This window comes from Ranitomeya variabilis, chromosome 3 (assembly GCF_051348905.1).
Source record: "Ranitomeya variabilis isolate aRanVar5 chromosome 3, aRanVar5.hap1, whole genome shotgun sequence".
NCBI lineage: Eukaryota > Metazoa > Chordata > Amphibia > Anura > Dendrobatidae > Ranitomeya > Ranitomeya variabilis.
Window position 1 is genome coordinate 277,050,373 of NC_135234.1, and position 23,097 is coordinate 277,073,469.

General features: G+C 43.3%; 1 protein-coding gene across 2 annotated transcripts in view; it reads right to left on the minus strand.

The window, feature by feature from the left end:
* The window catches only part of ITPR3 (inositol 1,4,5-trisphosphate receptor type 3), an 825,364-nt gene that overhangs the window by 126,028 nt on the left and 676,239 nt on the right, over positions 1-23,097 (minus strand). For both annotated transcript variants that reach the window (XM_077295501.1, XM_077295502.1), the window contains 3 exons: positions 11,795-11,959; positions 9,975-10,155; positions 9,669-9,776 (listed from right to left, as the gene is read on the minus strand). In XM_077295501.1, the coding sequence (XP_077151616.1) occupies positions 9,669-9,776; positions 9,975-10,155; positions 11,795-11,959 (454 nt within the window). The remainder of the gene's footprint in view (positions 1-9,668; positions 9,777-9,974; positions 10,156-11,794; positions 11,960-23,097) is intronic.

A 23,097-nucleotide genomic window follows, 5' to 3' on the forward strand; every position in this document is an offset into this window, starting at 1 on the left:
AACAGTGTTTTCTTGAATAGTTTCCTGCTGGTAAAAGAGTGCACATACCCTCACTGTACAAACAATCATGGGTTTTGACTGTTGCCCCCTCATTTATCTGATGGCAGCTGGTGATAGCTTCCTCTTTCTAAAGCCCCCGTCACACTAAGCGAGGTCGCTAGCGAGATCGCTGCTGAGTCACAAGTTTTGTGATGCAACAGCGACCTCAGTAGCGATCTCGCTATGTTTGACATGTAGCAGCGACCAGGCCCCTGCTGTGAGATCGCTGGTCGTGTCGGAATGGCCTGGACCTTTTTTTGATCGTTGAGGTCCCGCTGGGTAGCACACATCGCTGTGTTTGACACCTTACCAACGACCTCGTTCACAAAGGACGTCCCTCATCAAGGTCTGAATCGTCATAATAGCTGCCATGTGACAGGGTCACAACGACCAACGACACGACACAACGTCGTTGGGAAGATCTCACTGTTTGACATCTCACCAGCGACCACATAGCGACGCAGCAACGATCCCTGACAGGTCGTATCGTTGTCGGGATCACTTTAGCGTCGCTAAGTGTGACGGGGCCTTAATGCTCTCAGTGTTGAAAAACAAGATAATCTTGTAATTATGATACCTTTTAACCCCTTCACCCCAAAGCCTGTTTTCACCTAAGTGACACGGCCAATTTTTACAATTTTGACCACTGTCACTTTATGAGGTCATAACTCTGAAACGCTTCAACGGATCCTGGTGATTCTGAGATTGTTTTCTCGTGACATATTGTACTTTATGATAGTGGTAAAACTTATTCGATATGACTTGCATTTATTTGTGAAAAAAACAGAAATTTGTCGAAAATTATGAAAATTTAGCAATTTTCAAATTTTTCGTTTTTATGCCCTTAAATTAGAGAGTTATATCACATAATATAGTTAATAAACAACATTTCCCATATGTCTGCTTTACATCAGCACAATTTTGGAAACATAATTTTTTTTTGTAAGGGAGTTATAAGGGTTAAAAGTTGACCAGCGATTTCTCATTTTTGCAACAAAATTTGCAAAACCATTTTTTTTATGGACCACCTCACACTTGAAATGACTTTGAGGGGTCTATATGACAGAAAATGTCCAAAAGTGACACCATTCTAAAAACTGCACCCCTCAAGGTACTCTAAACAACATTCAAAAAGTTTATTAACCCTTCAGGTGCTTCACAGGAATTTTTGGAATGTTTAAAAAAAATTTAACATTTAACTTTTTTTTCACAAAATTTTTACTTCAGATCCAATTTGTTTTATTTTACCAAGGGTAACAGGAGAAATTGGACCAAAAAAGTCGTTGTACAATTTGTCCTGAGTACGCCGATACCCCACATGTTGGGGTAAACCATTGATTGGGCACATGGCAGAGCTCGGAAGGGAAGGAGCGCCATTTGACTTTTGCAAAATTGGCTGGAATTGAGATCGGAACCCATGTCGTGTTTGGAGAGCCCCTGACGTGCCTAAACAATGGAAACCCCCACAAGTGACACCATTTTGGAAAGTAGACCCTCTAAGGAACTAATCTAGATGTGTGGTGAGCACTTTGAACCTCCAAGTGCTTCACAGAAGTTTATAATGTAGAGCCGTAAAAAAAATTAATATTAATTTTCACAAAAAATGATCTTTTTGCCCCAAATTTTTTATTTTCCCAAGGGTAGCAGGATAAATTGGACCCCAAAAGTTGTTGTGCAATTTGTCCTGAGTACGCTGATACTTCATATATGGGGATAAACCACTGTTTGGGCGCATGGCAGAGCTCGGAAGGGAAGGAGCGCCATTTGACTTTTCAATGCAAAATTGGCTGGAATTGAGATCGGAACCCATGTCGTGTTTGGAGAGCCCCTGACGTGCCTAAACAGTGGAAACCCCCACAAGTGACACCATTTTGGAAAGTAGACCCTCTAAGGAACTAATCTAGATGTGTGGTGAGCACTTTGAACCTCCAAGTGCTTCACAGAAGTTTATAATGTAGAGCTGTAAAAAAAATGTAATATTAATTTTCACAAAAAATGATCTTTTTGCCCCAATTTTCTTATTTTCCCAAGGGTAGCAGGATAAATTGGACCCCAAAAGTTGTTGTGCAATTTGTCCTGAGTACGCTGATACTTCATATATGGGGATAAACCACTGTTTGGGCGCATGGCAGAGCTCGGAAGGGAAGGAGCGCCATTTGACTTTTCAATGCAAAATTGGCTGGAATTGAGATCGGAACCCATGTTGTGTTTGGAGAGCCCCTGACGTGCCTAAACAGTGGAAACCCCCACAAGTGACACCATTTTGGAAAGAAGACCCTCTAAGGAACTAATCTAGATGTGTGGTGAGCACTTTGAACCTCCAAGTGCTTCACAGAAGTTTATAATGTGGAGCCGTAAAAAAAAAATTAATATTAATTTTCACAAAAAATGATCTTTTTGCCCCAAAATTTTTATTTTCCCAAGGGTAGCAGGATAAATTGGACCCCAAAAGTTGTTGTGCAATTTGTCCTGAGTACGCTGATACTTCATATATGGGGATAAACCACTGTTTGGGCGCATGGCAGAGCTCGGAAGGGAAGGAGCGCCATTTGACTTTTCAATGCAAAATTGGCTGGAATTGAGATCGGAACCCATGTCGTGTTTGGAGAGCCCCTGACGTGCCTAAACAGTGGAAACCCCCACAAGTGACACCATTTTGGAAAGTAGACCCTCTAAGGAACTAATCTAGATGTGTGGTGAGCACTTTGAACCTCCAAGTGCTTCACAGAAGTTTATAATGTGGAGCCGTAAAAAAAAAATTAATATTAATTTTCACAAAAAATGATCTTTTTGCCCCAAAATTTTTATTTTCCCAAGGGTAGCAGGATAAATTGGACCCCAAAAGTTGTTGTGCAATTTGTCCTGAGTACGCTGATACTTCATATATGGGGATAAACCACTGGGCGCATGGCAGAGCTCGGAAGGGAAGGAGCGCCATTTGACTTTTCAATGCAAAATTGGCTGGAATTGAGATCGGAACCCATGTCGTGTTTGGAGAGCCCCTGACGTGCCTAAACAGTGGAAACCCCAAGAAGTGACACCATTTTGGAAAGTAGACCCTCTAAGGAACTAATCTAGATGTGTGGTGAGCACTTTGAACCTCCAAGTGCTTCACAGAAGTTTATAATGTAGAGCTGTAAAAAAAAATTAATATTAATTTTCACAAAAAATGATCTTTTTGCCCCAAATTTTTTTATTTTCCCAAGGGTAGCAGGATAAATTGGACCCCAAAAGTTGTTGTGCAATTTGTCCTGAGTACGCTGATACTTCATATATGGGGATAAACCACTGTTTGGGCGCATGGCAGAGCTCGGAAGGGAAGGAGCGCCATTTGACTTTTCAATGCACAATTGGCTGGAATTGAGATCGGAACCCATGTCGTGTTTGGAGAGCCCCTGACGTGCCTAAACAGTGGAAACCCCAAGAAGTGACACCATTTTGGAAAGTAGACCCTCTAAGGAACTAATCTAGATGTGTGGTGAGCACTTTGAACCTCCAAGTGCTTCACAGAAGTTTATAATGTAGAGCTGTAAAAAAAAATTAATATTAATTTTCACAAAAAATGATCTTTTTGCCCCAATTTTTTTATTTTCCCAAGGGTAGCAGGATAAATTGGACCCCAAAAGTTGTTGTGCAATTTGTCCTGAGTACGCTGATACTTCATATATGGGGATAAACCACTGTTTGGGCGCATGGCAGAGCTCGGAAGGGAAGGAGCGCCATTTGACTTTTCAATGCAAAATTGGCTGGAATTGAGATCGGAACCCATGTTGTGTTTGGAGAGCCCCTGACGTGCCTAAACAGTGGAAACCCCCACAAGTGACACCATTTTGGAAAGAAGACCCCCTAAGGAACTTATTTAGATGTGTGGTGAGCACTTTTAACCCCCAGTTGTTTCACTAAAGTTTAGAATGTAGCGCTGTGAAAATTAAAAAATCATTTTTCTTTCCACAAAATGATGTTTTAGCCCGCAATTTTTTTCCCCCACGGGTAACAGGAGAAATTGGACCACAAAAGTTATTGTCCAATTTGTCCTGAGTACGCTGATACCCCATACATTGGGGGGAACCACTGTTTGGGCGCACGACAGAGCGAAGGGAAGGAGCACCGTTTGAAATGCAGACTTAGATGGATTGGTCTGCAGGTGTCATGTTGCATTTGCAGAGCCCCTGATGTACCTAAACAGTAGAAACCCCCCACAAGTGACCCCATATTGGAAACTAGACCCCCCACGGAACTTATCTAGATGTGTTGTGAGAACTTTGAACCAACAAGTGTTTCACTACAGTTTATCACTCAGAGCCGTGAAAATAAAAAATATTTTTTTTTCCACGAAAATTATATTTTAGCCCCCACATTTTTATTTTCCCAAGGGTAACAGGAGAAATTGGACAACAAAAGTTGTTGTCCAATTTGTCCGGAGTACGCTGATACCCCATATATGGGGGGGAACCACTGTTTGGGCGCACGGCAGAGCTCGGAAGGGAAGGAGCGCCATTTGAAATGCAGACTTAGATGGATTGGTCTGCAGGTGTCATGTTGCATTTGCAGAGCCCCTGATGTACCTGAACAGTAGAAACCCCCCACAAGTGACCCCATATTGGAAACTAGACCCCCCACGGAACTTATCTAGATGTTTGTGAGACCTTTGAACCCCCAAGTGCTTCACTACAGTTTATAACGCAGAGCCGCAAAAATAAAAAATATATTTTTTTCCACGAAAATTATATTTTAGCCCCCATGTTTTTATTTTCCCAAGGGTAAGGCTGGTTTCACACTTGCGTTTTTATCTGCATGCGTTTTTTTAAAAAACGCATGTGTGAAAAAACGCATGTAAATGCGGTAAAACACATGCGTTTTTTAGACGCATGCGTTTTTATAGAAAAACACAAGAAAACAAGAAAAAACCAAAAAACCCTAACCCTACCCCTAACCCTACCCCTAACCTGAAATAAGTGGCACTGAAATATGTGGCACTGAAATACGTTTATATACGTATATACGTATATAAGTGCCACGATATTTCAGTGGCCACGTATATAAGTGCCACGTATATAAGTGCCACGTATTTAAGTGCCACGTATTTAAGTGCCACGTATTTCACGTAAATATCGTGGCACTGAAATATCGTGGCACTGAAATATCGTGGCACTGAAATATCGTGGCACTGAAATGACGTGGCACTGAAATGACGTGGCACTGAAAGACGTGGCACTGAAATACGTGGCACTGAAATACGTGGCACTGAAATACGTGGCACTATGACTGTCAGAAAATGTTCATTAAACGGTTAGGGATGAGTTTAGGGGTAGGGTTAGGGTTTGGATCCCTTTATCACCTTGATGGTGGTGGGTGACTTTTCAGTGTGTGTTCTGTTTTTTTTCTATAAAAACGCATGCGTTTTTAACGCAAACGCGTTGAGATCGGACGCCATGTCGCGTTTGGAGAGCCCCTGATGTGCCTAAACAGTGAAAACTCCCCAATTCTAACTGAAACCCTAACCCCAACCCTAACCCTAGTCCTAACACTAGCACTACTTTCACACTAGCGTTTTTTTGCATACGTCGCAATGCGTCGTTTTGGCGAAAAAACGCATCCTGCAAAGTCATCTGCAGGATGCGTTTTTTCCCCATAGACTAACATTAGCGACGTAATGACACACGTCGCAAGCGTCGTGCGACGGTTGCGTCGTGTTGTGGCGGACCGCGGCAGCAAAAAACGTTACATGTAACTTTTTTTGTGCCGACGGTCCACCATTTCCAACCGCGCATGCGCGGCTGGAACTCCGCCCCCACCTCCCCGCACCTCACAATGGGGCAGCGGATGCGTGGAAAAACAGCATCCGCTGCCCCCGTTGTGCGGCGCTTGCACAGCATGCGTCGGTACGTCGGGCCGACGCAGCGCGACGGCCCCGTACCGACGCTAGTGTAAAAGTAACCTAACGGGAAAATGGAAATAAATATATTTTTTTAAATTTTATTATTTTTCCCTAACTAAGGGGGTGATGAAGGGGGATTTGATTTACTTATATAGCGTTTTTTTTTTGGGCGGATTTTTATGGTTGGCAGCCATCACACACTAAAAGACGCTTTTTATTGCAAAAAATAGTTTTTGCATCACCACATTTTGAGAGCTATAATTTTTCCATATTTTGGTCCACAGAGTCATGTGAGATCTTGTTTTTTGCAGGACGAGTTGACGTTTTTACTGGTACCATTTTCGGGTACATGACATTTTTTGATCGCTTTTTATTCCGATTTTTGGGAGGCGGAATGAACAAAAACCAGCAATTCCTAAAATTCTTTTAGGGGGGGGCGTTTATACCGTTCCGCGTTTCGTAAAAAGGATAAAGCAGTTTTATTCTTCGGTTCAGTACGATTACAGCGATACCTCATTTATGTAATTTTTTTATGTTTTGGCGCTTTTACACAATAAAAACTATTTTATATAAAAAAATAATTGTTTTTGCATCGCTTTATTCTGAGAGCTATAACTTTTTTATTTTTCTGCTGATGATGCTGTATGGCGGCTTTTTTTTTGCGGGACAAGATGATGTTTTCAGCGGTATCATGGTTATTTATATCTGTCTTTTTGATCGCGTGTTATTCCACTTTTTGTTTGGCGGTATGAGAATAAAGCGTTGTTTTTTGCCTCGTTTTTTTTTAGTTTTTTTTTTTACGGTGTTTACTGAAGGGGTTAACTAGTGATATAGTTTTATAGGTGGGGTCGTTACGGATGCGGCGGTACTAAATATGTGTACTTTTATTGTGTGGTGTTTTTTTTATTTAGATAAAGAAATGTATTTATGGGAATATATTTATTTATTTTTTCTTTATTTAGGAATTTTTTTTTTTTTTTTTACACATGTGGAAAATTTTTTTTTTTTACTTTTTTACTTTGTCCCAGGGGGGACATCACAGATCGGTGATCTGATAGTGTGCACAGCACTCTATCAGATCATCGATCTGACAGGCACATTGCAGAGGCTTGCCGGCGCCTGCTATGAGGAATTCTCAGCAGACGCCGGCAAGCAGGGTCATCTTATGACCCGGAAGGAGTCCCGCGGCCATCTTGGATCCGGGGACTCCTTCCAGGTCACCGGAGCAGCACGATCTCATCGCGCTGCTCCGGTGGGAGAGCGCAGGGAGCCCCCGTCCCTGCGCGATCCCCCTCTATGCCGCTGTCACTATTGACAGCGGCATCAGAGGGGTTAAATGCCCGCGATCGGCGACAGCGCCGATCGTGGGCATTGCTGCGGGGTGTCAGCTGTCATATACAGCTGACACCCGCACCTGATCACCGCGGCGCTCAGCGTGAGACCGCGGTGATCGGGGCGCCGTACTAGTACTGCGGCTGGCACTAATGCAGTGCCGGCAGCGCCGTACTAGTACGGCGCATGTCACGAAGGGGTTAATGGCTAACAAAAATAAAGTAAATGATGTTACAAAGCAAACTTTTGGGACTTCTTAGGTCCCTTCCTCAGGCAGGCATGATATAACAAAGTTTCTGAAGAAACACAAATATATGCACAAGCAAACAGCAAAAAAACAGAAGGGTATGTATAATAAATGAACCTTTGAATAAACAATCAAATTGAGCTCAGAGAATGAATCCCTAACTGGATTAGATTAGTGATGTGAAAGTTTTATAGTCCCAAAATCCAAGTAAGATCAGAGCCATGGTGCCCTCAATGTCTTTGTAGCTGAGTCCTCAGATTCTGTAGTGAGTCATAAATCTGGCAGATTTAGTCCTGTGTAGATGTAATCAAAGACTCTAATATGCTTGTATTCCCAAACCCTGCAATGTTTTTGTGATTTAAAATTGCCTTTTAATATGACAACTTTCATATTATTTATGTTGTGTCCTGGACTACAGAAATGTTTGGCCACTGGTAAATGTTTTTTATTATTATTTTTTTTTTATCTGCAATTGTGTGGCGATGAGACCTCATCCTTGCTCTCAGTTTCTGTCCTGTTTCTCCCACATAGAGGCCCCCAATAGGACATATAGTCCACAGAATTAAATACACCACATTGTAAGAACAACATGTGAATGTCCCGGGAATCTTGTAGTCCTGCTGTGTGTTGAGAATCAGTATCCTGTCTTTGGTCTCTACATCAGGGCAGGTTTTGCAGCTCTTCACATTGCACAGATAAGTTCCTCTCGGTGAATCTGACAGCATTAAACTTCGGATCATGAGGCTTCTTAAATTTAGAGGTTGCCTGTAGTACAGCAAGGGAGCATATTTGAATATTGTCTTTAGCCGGTCATCCTTGTGTAAGATTTGGTGACGTTTTTTAGCAGTTTTTCTCAGTACCTCAAGCTGTGGGTTGTAGGTCACCACCAGAGGTACACAATTATTTTCCTCTTTTTCTCCGTATTGAAGTAATTGACTTGTAGGGATCTTTGCGGCTCTAATGATCTGATCATCAATAGAGGTTAGGTGGTAGCCTTGATTTAAAAATGTCTTTTTAATATATGTTAAGTGTTCATCTCGATCTGTTGGGCTGGAAGAGATACAATTATATCTAAGGGCCTGGCTGTAGATGATGGACTTTTTAATGTGTTTCAGAAGGAAACTGTCCCATCTGAGGTATGTGGGAGAGTCAATTGGTTTCCGATACACCAATGTCTGGATTGAACCATTTAGAATTTTTTATGGTGGTATCCAGAAAGTTGATTTCCGTTTTTGAATGGTCCAGGTTTATTGTGGGGTGAAATGTATTAAATTTGTCATGGAATTTTAGAAGCTCTTGTTCAGACTCAGTCCAGATTATTATGATGTCATCGATATAACAGAAATAAGCCAAGGTCATTTTCCAGTTTAGCCATGAAAAGGTTGGCATACTGGGGTGCCATATTGCTGCCCATAGCAGTTCTGATGCTTTGTAGATATACAGCTCTGGCGGTTTGGCAGGCAGATAGTCCATCTTCATATGGTATGTTTGAATATAGGGATTTTTTTCTGAAACGGAGAAATGTTCAAAATAAAAAAAAAAAAAAACAGTTCTTTCAGGCCTCAAATAATGCAAAGAAAACAAGTTCATAATCATTTAGAAACAACAATACTAATGTTTTAACTCAGGAAGAGTTCAGAAATCAAAATTTTGTGGAATAACCATTATTTTAATCACAGCTTTCATGCGTCTTGGCATGCTTTACACCAGTCTTTTACACTGCTTCTGGCGCAAAAATTTAAGCAGTTCTTTTTTGATGTCTTGTGACTATCCATCATCCTCTTGATTACATTCCAGATGTTTTTAATGGGGTTCAGGTCTGGAGATTGGGCTGCCCATGACAGGGTTTTGATGTGGTGGTCGCTAAATTTTTACCAGAGCTGTATATATTGCTACTTCTGCAAAATATATCACCAGTTTCAGTAAGGAACATACTTTACTTTCACATTTTACTTTTCAAGTGTACAATGTTCTACACAGTTTGCAGTTAGGGAGTGTGCACACACCAAATAAATAGTTTCCAATGTGTCTAGGGAAAATTACTAAGATGCTGAAAGTAAAGACATTGAGGCATATTGCAAGTGTAATGTAATGGTGATTGTTGAACCAAGACAAAGTATGCAATAACATGTTTATAGCAGATACAACCCATCACCATTCCCGTCTATTCACCTTCAGTGTTATTAAGTACTGTAACCTCAGACGTGCAGTCAGCTTGATCCTTCTGACAGTATTCTGCAAAAGAGCTGGATCCCATTGAGTGAGCCATAGTGGGGGGAGCTGTAGAGAAACAGGACAATTGAGCTACTTCCATTTTAAAGTCTATCAGACTAACATGCTGTCATGTATAATGCATAAAAACAACTTTCCTGAATAAAGAATTTAGATTGACCAGTAAAAAAATCAATGGTAAAATACTAATCACATTCTATGGCTTTCCTTCTGCACTACAGAAATGCTATTGACTCTACTACCTACCCTGGGGAAGCCGATCCACTTCCATAATGAAGTCATCTTTCAAGAAGAGGAAGCCCACAATGGAGAAGAGGTAGACCAGGATCAGGGCAAGCAAGGCAGTGAGGAGAATCGACCGGCCATTTCGTGTTACACTCTTTATTACATTAAATAGCGTCTCTTCACGATATATCAGGTCAAAAAGCTTAAGGTGAAAGAAATTAGGATGAAGCTAAGTCATATTAAAATAGCAACATATCAAACAAAACACAATAGAACTTATTCTCTAATCTTGAAGTTGACTTTAATGTGTTTTTCTTCCCGGCATCCATGTGCAGCTTTCTTTTAATGACTTTGATTCTTTCAGCTGCTTTATGAAGTCCCAAAGGCACCATTACTAGGTTTTTGAATAGTAGAGTAGGATTGCTTAATAGAAAAGCATTTACAGGAAAAAGCAGAGTTCTTCAGTGAAAGAAAACAGCTGTACAGACTATTCGCTGATCTGTGCTGCTGTGCTGGTGCTGAACTGTTTAAACCTCACTATGTGTTTCTAGATCAGGAGCAACACACACATGCTTTATTGTACAAGAACATGTCTGGAATATTTAAGGTACATTCACACTAACCGATTTTGCAACGATAACGATAGCGATCCGTGACGTTGCAGCGTCCTGGATAGCGATATCGTTGTGTTTGACACGCAGCAGCGATGAGGATCCTGCTGTGATATCGCTGGTCGTTGCTGAAAGTTCAGAACTTTATTTGGTCGTTAGATCGGCGTGTATCGTCGTGTTTGACACCAAAAGCAATGCCAGCAATGTTTTACAGTGGTAACCAGGGTAAACATCGGGTTACTAAGCGCAGGGCCGGGCTTAGTAACCCGATATTTACCCTGGTTACCATTGTAAAAGTAAAAAAAAAAAACAGTACATACTCACCTTCTGCTGTCTGTCACACGTCCCTCGCCGTCTCCTTCCCGCACTCACTGTGAGCCCCGGCAGTACAGAGCACAACGGTGACGTCACCGCTGTGCTCTGCTTTTACTTTACGGCCGGCACACACAGTCAGTGCGGGAAGGAGACGGCGAGGGACGTGTGACAGACAGCAGAAGGTGAGTATGTACTGTTTGTTTTTTTAACATTTACGCTGGTAACCAGGGTAAACATCGGGTTACTAAGCGCGGCCCTGGTGGTTACCAGGGGACTTCGGCATCGTTGGTCGCTGGAGAGCTGTCTGTGTGACAGCTCTCCAGCGACCACACAGCGACTAAATAGCGACGCTGCAGCGATCGGCATCGTTGTCTGTATCGCTGCAGCCTCGCTAAGTGTGAAGGTACCCTTAGCCTAAGCAGTTAGAACTTAAAAGGATTGTCCTTTAAACAAAGTACATTTTAATCAACAAATCTAAGAATAATAATGTTTCACAATTGGATGTATTTAAAATGTTCCTGTGCAAAGATAATGTAATAAATGTGTCCCTGCTGTGTAGTGTGTAATAGCTGTGTCCTATCATGCAGGGCTGCTCCAGTTCATGATCGGCACATTCCACAGCACCTGGAAAGTGGAGGAAGCCTAAGACACTTACATAGCAGGCACACATTTATAAGATTATCTCAGCACAGGAACACTTTTTTTAACCAATCCAATTGTATAACTTATTATTATTCCAAGATCTATTAATTAAAATGTATTTTGTTAGTGGGACAACTCCTTGAACCATTATAATAGCCATGTTTGTATGAAGATCATAGGGCTTAAGCAATAGAATTGCCATGTTTGTATGTAGATCATAAAGCTTAAGCAAATAAAATAGCCATGCTTGTATGTAGATCAAAAGTCACTTACCAAGATGCTATAAAACAGTTCATGAGCGAAGATTCCCAGGAAACTAGTAATAATGTAGGCAACATGATAGAGAAATTCCATATCCATTATCATGGCCTTATAGCCACGGATAAAGGTTCCTCGATTACCCACAAAACTAACAACAAAAACTATTTTGTTCGTCAGCTGTTGAGAATAGAAAAAAAGGTATGAGTCGTGGCCAAGAGAAAATTATTATTATTATTATTTCACATGCAGGAGGGACTATACAGTATACTAGGAAAAAGATGCACAAATGGCACTGATGCTTTGTCACGAGATAGATAACATCAGTTGTGAGGGTGGTACTACAGAATCCTAACAACTATCTCTATCTACATGACAAAGTAACAGCGTCCTTTCCTGTATTCACTGTACTTTTTGGTGGATGATATCCTTAGAACTCCCTGAGGAGTCCCAAGGATATCAGAATTTCTAATCAGACTTTGGCTAAGTGCACACTGCTTCAGGAGCTTTTCTCATTATATACTTTCATATTCTTATAGAATACAACTCGAGCCAAAAGTATTGTCTTCCATTTAGCAGATGTGTGTCTACATACAGTGACAGAGCCAATTTGGTACTTAATGACCGAGTCAATTTTTACAATTCTGACCACTGTCACTTTATGAGGTTATAACTCTGGAACGCTTTATCGGATCCCGCTGATTCTGAGACGGTTTTTTCATGACATATTGTACTTCAAGTTAGTGGTAACATTTCTTCGATATTACTTGCGATTATTTATGAAAAAAACGGAAATATGGCAAAAAATTAAAATTTTGCAATTTTCAAACTTTGTATTTTTATGCCCTTAAATCAGAGAGATATGTCACGAAAAATAGTTAATAAATAACATTTTCCACATGTCCACTTTACATCAGCACAATTTTGGAAACAAATTTTTTTTTTGTTAGGGAGTTATAAGGGTTAAAAGTTGACCAGCAATTTCTCATTTTTACAACACCATGTTTTTTTTAGGGACCACATCACCTTTGAAGTTATTTTGAGGGGTCTACATGATAGAAAATAACCAAGTGTGACACCATTCTAAAAACTGCACCCCTCAAGCTGCTCAAAACCACATTCAAGAAGTTTATTAACCCTTTACGTACTTCACAGGAACTGAAACAATGTGGAAGAAAAAAATGAACATTTAACTTTTTTTTGCAAACATTTTACTTCAGAACAATTTTTTTTAATTTTCACAAGTGTAAAAACAGAAATTTAAAAACAAATTTTGTTGTGCAATTTCTCCTGAGTACGCAGATACCCCATATGTGGAGGTAAACCACTGTTTGGGCGCACCGCAGAGCTTGGAAGTGAAGGAGCGCCGTTTGACTGTTTCAATGCAGAATTGGCTGGAATTGAGATCGGACGCCATGTCGCGTTTGGAGAGCCCCTAATGTGCCTAAACAGTGGAAACCCCCCACAAGTGACACCATTTTGGAAACTAGACCCCTTAAGGAACTTATCTAGATGTGTGGTGAGCACTTTGAACCCCCAAGTGCTTCACAGAAGTTTATAACGTAGAGCCATGAAAATAAAAAATCACATTTTTTCTACAAAAATGATATTTTTGCCCCCAAATTTTTATTTTCACAAGGGTAACAGGAGAAATTAGACCACAAAAGTTGTTGTGCAATTTGTGCTGAGTACGTCAATACCCCATATGTGGGGGTAAACCACTGTTTGGGCGCACCGCAGAGCTTGGAAGAGAAGGAGTGTCGTTTTACTTTTTCAATGTAGAATTGGCTGGAATTGAGATCGGACGCTATGTCACGTTTGGAGAGCCCCTGATGTGCCTAAACAGTGGAAACCCCCCGCAAATGACACCATTTTGGAAACTAGACCCCTTAAGGAACTTATCTAGATGTGTGGTGAGCACTTTAAACCCCCAGGTGCTTCACAGAAGTTTATAACGTAGAGCCGTGAAAATAAAAAAATCGCATTTTTTCTACAAAAATTATCTTTTTGCCTCCAAATTTTTATTTTACCAAGGGTAACAGGAGAAAATGGACCCCAGAAGTTGTTGTACAATTTGTCCTGAGTACGCCGACACCCCATATGTGGGGGTAAACCACTGTTTGGGCGCATGGCTGAGCTCGGAAGCAAAGGAGTGCCATTTGACTTTTCAATGCAAAATTGACTGGAATTGAGATCGGACGCCATGTCGCGTTTGGAGAGCCCCTGATGTGCCTAAACAGTAGAAACCCCCCAAAAGTGACCCCATTTTGGAAACTAGACCCCCCATGGAACTTATCTAGATGTGTAGTGAGAACTTTGAATGTCCAAGTGCATCACAGAAGTTTATAATGCAGAGTCGTGAAAATAAAAAATATTTTTTTTTTTAACAAAAAAGATTTTTTAGCCCCCAAGTTTTTATTTTCACAAGGGTAACAAGAGAAATTGGACCCCAAAAGTTGTTGTCCAATTTGTCCTGAGTATGCTGGTACCCCATATGTGAGGGTAAACCACTGTTTGGGCGCATGGCTGAGCTCGGAAGGGAAGGAGCGCTGTTTTGGAATGCAGGCTTTGATAGAATGGTCTGCGGGCGTTATGTTGCGTTTGCAGAGCCACTGATGTACCTAAACAGTAGAAACCCCCCACAAGTGACCCCATTTTGGAAACTAGACCCCCTAAGTAACTTATCTAGACATGTGGTGAGAACTTTGAATGCCCAAGTGCTTCACAGAAGTTTAAAATGCAGAGTAGTGAAAATAGAAAATATTTTTTTTTTCCACAAAAAAGATTTTCTAGCCCCCAAGTTTTTATTTTCACAAGGGTAACAAGAGAAATTGGACACCAATATTTGTTCTACAATTTGTCCTGAGTATGCTGGTACCCCATATGTGGGGGTAAACCACTGTTTGGGCACACGGCAGAGCTCGGAAGTGAAGGAGCGCCATTTTGGAATTCAGACTTTGATAGAATTGTCTGTGGGTGTTATGTTGCGTTTGCAGAGCCCCTGATGTACCCAAACAGTAGAAACCCCCCACAAGTGACCAAATTTTGGAAACTAGACCCCCTAAGGAACTTATCTAGATATGTGGTGAGAACTTTGAATGCTCAAGTGCTTCACAGAAGTTTATAATGCAGAGTAGTGAAAATAAAAAAATATTTTTTTCCCACAAAAAAGATTTTTAGCCCCCAAGTTTTTATTTTCACAAGGGTAACAGGAGAAATTGGACCCCAAAAGTTGTTGTCCAATTAATCCCGAGTACGCTGATGCCCCATATGTGGGGGTAAACCACTGTTTGGGCGCACGGCAGAGCTCAGAAGGGAGGGAGCACCATTTGACTTTTTTAGCGCAAAATTGTCTGTCGTGTTTGGAGACCCCCTGATGTACCTAAACAGTGGAAACCCCCCAATTCTAACTCCAACCCTAACTCCAACACACCCCTAACCCTAATCTCAACCCGATCCATAATCCTAATCACAACCCTAACGATAATCACAACCCTAACCCCAAAACAGCCCTAATCTCAACTCTAACCATAACCCTAATCAAAACCCTAAATCCAACACACCCCTAACCCTAATCTCAACCCTAACCTCAAACCTAACCCTAATCCCAATACACCCCTAACCCTAATCCCAACCCTAACCTTAACCCTAATCCCAACCCTAACCCTAATCCCAACCCTAATCCCAAACATAACCCTAATCCCAACCGTAACCCTAATACCAACCCTAATCCAAACCCTAACCCTAATCCCAACTCTATCCCTAACTTTAGCCCCAACCCTAACCCTAATTTTAGCCCCAACCCTAGCCCTAACTTTAGCCCCAATCCTAACCCTAAATTTAACCCTAACCCTAGCCCTAACTTTAGCCCCAACCCTAACCCTAAGGCTACTTTCACACTTGCGTCGTGTGGCATCCGTCACAATCCGTCGTTTTGGACAAAAAACGGATCCTGCAAATGTGCCCACAGGATGCCTTTTTTGCCCATAGACTTGTATTACCAACGGATGGCCACACGTCGCGTCCATCGTGCACTGGATCCGTTGTGTTTTGGCGGACCGTCATCACAAAAAAAGTTCAATGTAACCTTTTTTTTGTACGTCGCGTCCGCCATTTCCGCGCATGCGTGGCCGTAACTCTGCCCCCTACTCCCCAAGACATAGACTGGGCAGCGGATGCGTTGAAAAACTGCATCCACTGCTCACGTTGTGCACAATTTTCACAACGTGCGTCGGTACGTCGGGCTGACGCATTGCGACCGCCCCGTACCGACGCAAGTGTGAAAGAAGCCTAAGGCTACATTCACACTAGCGTCGTACTCGGCCCATCACAGTGTGTCGGGCCGACGTACCGACGCTAGCGTTGTAAGCGCCGCACAACGGGTGCAGAGGATGCTGTTTTTTCAACGCATCCGCTGCCCCATTGTGAGGTGCGGGGAGGCGGGGGCGGAGTTCCGGCCGCGCATGCGCGGTCGGAAATGGCGGACACGTCGCACAAAAAAAGTTACATGTAGCGTTTTTTTGTGCCGACGGTCCGCCAAAGCACGACGCATCCGTCGCACGACGGATGCGACGTGTGGCAATCCGTCGCAATGTGTCGCTAATGCAAGTCAATGGAGAAAAAAACGCATCCTGCAAGCACTTTTGCAGGATGCGTTTTTTCTCCAACGACGCATTGCGACGGAAGCCAAAAAACGCTAGTGTGAAAGTAGCCTAACCCTAACCCTAGCCCTAAATTTAGCCCCAACCCTAGCCCCAACCCTAGCCCTAGCCCTAACCCCTAACCCTAGCCCTAACCCTAACCCTAATTTTAGCCCCAACTCGTCTCTCCTGCCGGCCGGCAGATGGCAGCAGATGGCGGGCGCACTGCGCATGCGCCCACCATTTTCTTTGCAGAGGAAGAAGCCGGCCGGCAAGAGGAGACGCAGGAGGACCCGGGGACACCGGGTGAGTATGATAGGGTCCCCGAATCCCCCTATTTCTCTGTCCTCTGATGTGCGATCACATCAGAGGACAGAGAATTACAGATCGTTTTTTTTTTTTTGCGGTCGCCGGTAAACAGTTAATTACCGGCGATCGCAAAACAGGGGTCAGTAAAAACCGACCCCGATCATGTTCTTTGGGGTCTCGGCTACCCCCGGCAGCCGAGACCCCAAAGATCTTCCGGGTGCCGGGCGGCGGGCGCACTGCGCATGTGCCCCCCAATTTTTCCCAGAAAAAAGATGGCGGCGCCCATCGGGAGCCACGAGGAGCACCGGGGGAGATATGTGAGTATTGGGGGGCTATTGGGGGCCATCGGGGACACTTTCTCTGTCCTCCGATGTGCGATCACATCGGAGGACAGAGAAATTAAATGGCAAATCGCGTTTTTTTTTTGTTGTTGTTGCGACCGCCGGTAAACGGTTAATTATCGGCGATCGCAACTCGGGGGTCAGTAAAAAACCCCCGAATCATGTTCTCTGGGGTCTCGGCTACCCTCGGCAACCGAGACCCCAGAGAAAATCCGACTCTGGGGGGCGCTATTCACTTTTTCCACAGCGCCGTTAATTAACGGCGCTGTGGTTTAAGTACCCTTAGCGGCCGCCGTTAAAAGGCGTATCGGCGGTCGTTAAGGGGTTAATTGTATTGGAATATACAGCACAATGCACTTTTCTATACAGAATGCCGCTTCAAAAACAAGTATAACATGAGATATACTGTTCTGTGCAAAAGTCTTAAGCAGGTGTGCAAAGCTGCTGCAAAGTAAAAATGCTTTAAAAGGCAAAAGTCTTAACAGTTTATTGTATCAATTAACAAATTGGAAAGTGAATGCGCAAAAGAGAAATCTAAATAACATTAATATTTGCTGTGACCACCCTTTACCTTTGAAACAGCATCAGTTCTTCCATGTTTACTTGCACAAATTCAGGGATTTTGTAGGATTATTGTCAGGTGTATAACTAACCAATTATACCAAACAGGTGATAGTGATCATCATATTATTGTGTAGGTTGTAACACAGTCATAAAGGCTGGTTTCACATTTGCGTTTGTGGCCGCAGCGTTTGTACCGCATATAAACGCATGCATCGTGTTTTCCTATATTTAACATTAAAAACACATGCGTTTTTGTTTGTTCGCGTTTTACCGCGTTTGACGACGCATGCGTCGTCTCGTCGTTTGCGGCTTGGCACGGAAATGCAACATGTAGTAATTTCTAGAGGCATCTATTTGCCGCCAGGAAAAACATGCGTTCGATTGCGCAAGGATTGCGACAAAAAAATGCATTGCTGTCAATGTAAACGCATGCGTTTTAAGCACATGCGTTTTGATGCATTTTTGAACGCATGCGTTTCAATTGAGAAAAACATGTCTAGACACTGATAAGCCACCCCCCACCATCAAGGTGATAAAGGGAGGGTGTGGACAGTTGCAGGTCACTTCTCACCAGACTCTGAAGCAGACGAGACACAGACAGGCTACATCTTGGAGGAAAACAAGACCCTGAACAATGTGAGTATATCCTAGCCAATGCCTTCATTTTCTATTTTCTGTCTCTACATGTCCTAATTTCTGCCATTTCTTTCTTTCTACATGCATCAGAATGTCTTCTTCAGATTCTTCATCTGGTGAGGAGTTTCGGCCAGGACAGTCGGAAGTGGAGCATGTCAGTGTGGTGAGTATTTGCCTCGTCAGATTGGTAAGTATTCATTGTCACATCGACACATGTGACAATTTGATTTTTTCCTTTTTTTTAGAGCTCTTCTACTGCGCAAGAGCAGCGGAGTCAAGGTCCGGTGGCAAGACGGCAGCGGGTACATATACAAGGCTGACTGTCCTTAGTGTAATATTCTTGAATCTTCCCTTCTTTCCACTCGTATTTCTTTACTTTTTTCTTCTGGAATCCTTTTGTATGTTGACTTTCCTATTCATTCAAGCAAATAAGGTAGCACACTGTAGCGCTGAAACATGCAAACATGAAAATTTAACTGCATTACTGCACTAGAAATATGAAAAATGAGAGCGTTTAGCGCATAAAAAAGGCATGTTTCAGGCATGGTAGTCTCACAAGAGGTTTTCATAGGCACCCATTCAGATGGAGACGTTTATTCTCAGTGAGGAAGGAAATCGTAGGACCTGGTATAAGAGAGATGCCATAAAGTGGCTACCAGGTACACATAAAATTGGCCTTTTTTGTGCGCTAAACGCTCTCATTTTTCATATTTCTAGTGCAGTAATGCAGTTAAATTTTCATGTTTCATGTTTGCATGTTTCAGCGCTACAGTGTGCTACCTTATTTGCTTGAATGTATAGGAGTTGGCGACTCTAGGTTTAGCACCTGTTCACACTTAGTCTATGTATGGATGTGACGGCCAGTTTTTTCAAATGTATTATTTAGCTTTCTGACCGAGCACTCCGCCTCCTAGTCACTGGTATTTTAATTACAGCAGGTCCATTACCCCTCCACAGAGAGAGAGAATGGTAGTCTCACAAGAGGTTTTCATAGGCACCCATTCAGATGGAGACGTTTATTCTCAGTGAGGAAGGAAATCGTAGGACCTGGTATAAGAGATGCTGTAAAGTGGCTACCAGGTACACATAAAATTGGCCTTTTTTATGCGCTAAACGCTCTCATTTTTCATATTTCTAGTGCAGTAATGCAGTTAAATTTTCATGTTTCATGTTTGCATGTTTCAGCGCTACAGTGTGCTACCTTATTTGCATGAATGTATAGGAGTTGGCGACTCTAGGTTTAGCACCTGTTCACACTTAGTCTATGTATGGATGTGACCGTCAGTTTTTTCAAATATATTATTTGACTTTCCTATTCATGCCATTTCTCAGCATCTTTTTTCTTTCTTTTCCTTATGTTAATTGAGAAAACTTTAATGACTTTCTTTAATTTTTAGGTTTCACAACGGGAGGATGATCTGATAGAGAATGACCTCCTTATCACCCTGGTTCAGGAGCGAGTCCCATTGTGGGACACCCGGGATCCACTGCACTCGAACAACATCACGATCCGTCGGTTATGGAATGAGGTGGCCCAAGCGATGTGGGATGGCTGGGACAACGCCCCGACATGGGTCCGAACTGCATTTGGTAAGTATTGCACTGCAGTGTGAAGTAGCAGAGACCTTGGCCGTGCTCACTCGACTGTGTGTGATGAAAGAAACTCTCTGAAGTTTCTCTCATCACACACAGTAGTGTGAGCACGGCCAAAAGTACTTTTTCTGACCACAATTTTTTTTTTTTAACAGTATCCAAAGTCAAAACACGTTGGCGTTCGATGAAGGACCGCTTCAACAAGGACCTGCGTCAAGAGAGCCGTATTCCCAGTGGTTCAGGAGCAAGGATCAGACGCTACAAATACCATCGAGCACTGTCATTTTTAAGACCGGTCCTTGCCCAGAGAACGTAAGTATTTATCACGTGCATTAGGTTGTATTGTATTGCCATAATCTGTATTTTTACATTCCACAGGAATTTGCGTCTGGTAAATTTTGATAGTTATTTTCTTTTTCCTTTTTTCACAGCACATATAGCACTACGGTTGGCCCAGGTTCTGGAGCGGTCCTTCATCCGACAGCCACGGACCCGTCCCAGCCATCAAGTAGCGCAGCAGCAAGTGGGCCTTCCACACTAACTGGAGACAAGGGAGCTGGTCCATCAGGTCTTCCCCTTTCGCAGTCCTCTTCCACTGCCCCCTTTTTTTTGGGCTCCTCCCGGCAGCGGCAGAGGGCTTCGAACAGGTCACTCATGCCCGAGTTTTTGCACTTGAGCTCGGTTTTACATGACGCAATCAAGGCTTTGGGTGACCGAATGGATGTTTCACATAACCTCTTGAATGCACGTATCCAGGTCAGCAAAAGCCTTGATCAAGTGAAAGCCGACCTCCAGAGGCCAGCACATCATTTTTTTAATCAAATTGAGCAGGGCATGTCGGAACACCTTACTCCTGATCTCCAACTGATTGTCATGCAGGCCTGCAATGCTGCTTACGTGCAGGCTATGCAGCAGAGTCGGTATTTCCAGCAGACAGTGGGGGCATATCCACCTGTGTCTTCACTGTCACGATTGTCCTCAATGCCGACCTCTGCTGCATCCCACTGCACAGCCACCTCAATTCCTTCCACAGCCGGACACCACTACAGCACCACCACCATGCCGAGTGCAGTTGGACATCCCACCGCCACCACCATGACATCCGCTGCTCCTGCTTGGACCTCCTCCACTGACACCACGATGCAGAAGGACCCTGGCATGGCCTTCCGTACCGCCACCTCCATGATGCAGCAGGACCCTGGCATGGCCTTCCGTACCGCCACCTCCACGATGCAGCAGGACCCTGGCATGGCCTTCCGTACCGCCACCAGCACGATGCAGCAGGACCCTGGCATGGCCTTCCGTACCGCCACCTCCACGATGCAGCAGGACCCTGGCATGGCCTTCTGTACCGCCACCTCCACGATGCAGCAGGACCCTGGCATGGCCTTCCGTACCACCACCACCACGATGCAGCAGGACCCTGGCATGGCCTTCCGCTCTACAAGCGCTATGGACTCTGGCATTGCCTTCCGCTCTACAAGCGCTATGGACTCTGGCATGGCTGCAACCTCTACGAGCGCTATGGACTCTGGCATGGCTGCACGCTCTACGAGCGCTATGGACTCTGGCATGGCTTCATGCTCTACAAGCGCTATGGACTCTGGCATTGCCTTCCGCTCTACGAGCACTATGGACTCTGGCATGGCTGCACGCTCTACGAGCACTATGGACTCTGGCATGGCTGTACGATTTACGAGCACTGTGGACTCTGGCATGGCTGCACGATCTACGAGCACTATGGACTCTGACACAGTGCAGCCAGACCTTGACAGGTCACCCACCACCACGCCATGCCATATGAGCCCACCAAGACCTCCCACAACCAGGCAAACCAAAAAAAAAACACAGAAAAAAAAACAGAGGACTCTTAGCATTCCTCCCCCTTCACCTCCCAATGTGTCTGTAATGTCAGGTTTGTCTCACCCTTCCAGTGCGTCTCAAGCCTCTCATGTGTCAAGCCCCATCCCCGAACTTCCAGACCCTTCTAGTTTCATTGCCCCTTCTCCTGCCACCTCTGCGTCTTCCACGGTTAGCCAGGCCTCAGTTCTTCACACCCCCCGTTTACATCACTCTACCCCAAGCCGGCGCAGTAAATACATTTTTTAGTTGTTTACAAAATAAAAAAAGTTTGATTTGCCACAATTATGTTTGGTTTATTGTGTCTTCTGCCGCCGGCAACACACACCGTGCGCCAAGAAACTTCGCCACACACTTACTTTTTGGGCCACATCATATCTCCAGTAGTTAAAAATAAAAAGACTGCAGCTTTGTGTGTCTTTAGTATACAGATATGAGGTGGGCCAAAAAATATTACATGTAACTCCATAATCTCTTTTTGTCTGTGCCTAGTGTGGCAGTCTGAAGAGAAAATGGTGGAAATACAGTGCAGACCTCTACTGAACAGGTCAGGTGTCAAAAAACTCATTAGTTATGACACCTGACCTGTTGAGTAGAGAACTGCCTTGTATAACCACCATTTTCTCTTCTTTATACATAATCTATTACACACAAATTGAGGGACAAAGGTGGTCACACACTGCATATCTATGCTCACCTGCACAGGTGTCAGAAATAGTGAATTCATGAGCCTGTATATGTTTATCATGAATTCATTATTTCTGACACCTGACTTGATGAGTATAGATAGTGTGACAGTGACTGTCTCTTCAGTTTGTGTCCAATGGATACAGGAGAAGAGAATCATGACGCAATGACGTCAAAAAGCTTACCAATAAAGCAACATGGCTGCCATTACTAGCAGTATGTGGCCAGTGTTTTATATCAGTATTTGTAAGCCAAAACAAGGAATTGAACAATTAGAGGTAAATTATGATATTAACATAATAACTAGCACCTCTGCTTTTATCACCCACTCCTGGTTTTGGATTACAAAAACTGATATTAAATACAGATCAAATACTGACAGTTTTAGGACAGCCTTGGTTTGTAGAGAAAAAAGATAGGAGACACGGTCAACACAACCAAAACTAGTTTATTAATGAGAAATATTATTATCATTGTAGAAAATTACTGGTACAGATGTAATTACAACAGGACATTTACACAACATTGTCCTGCCATGACACACGTCCAATATCTGAATCAAAAAGGCAGCAAATTGGTCCCGCATGTGACCAATGGCTGCAGTTGACCGCAGCGGGTGATGCTGGAAATCGGGCAGTGGGTGTGCAACTGGTTCATCCAGTTCAATGTTGGGTTGCTCCTTAACCAT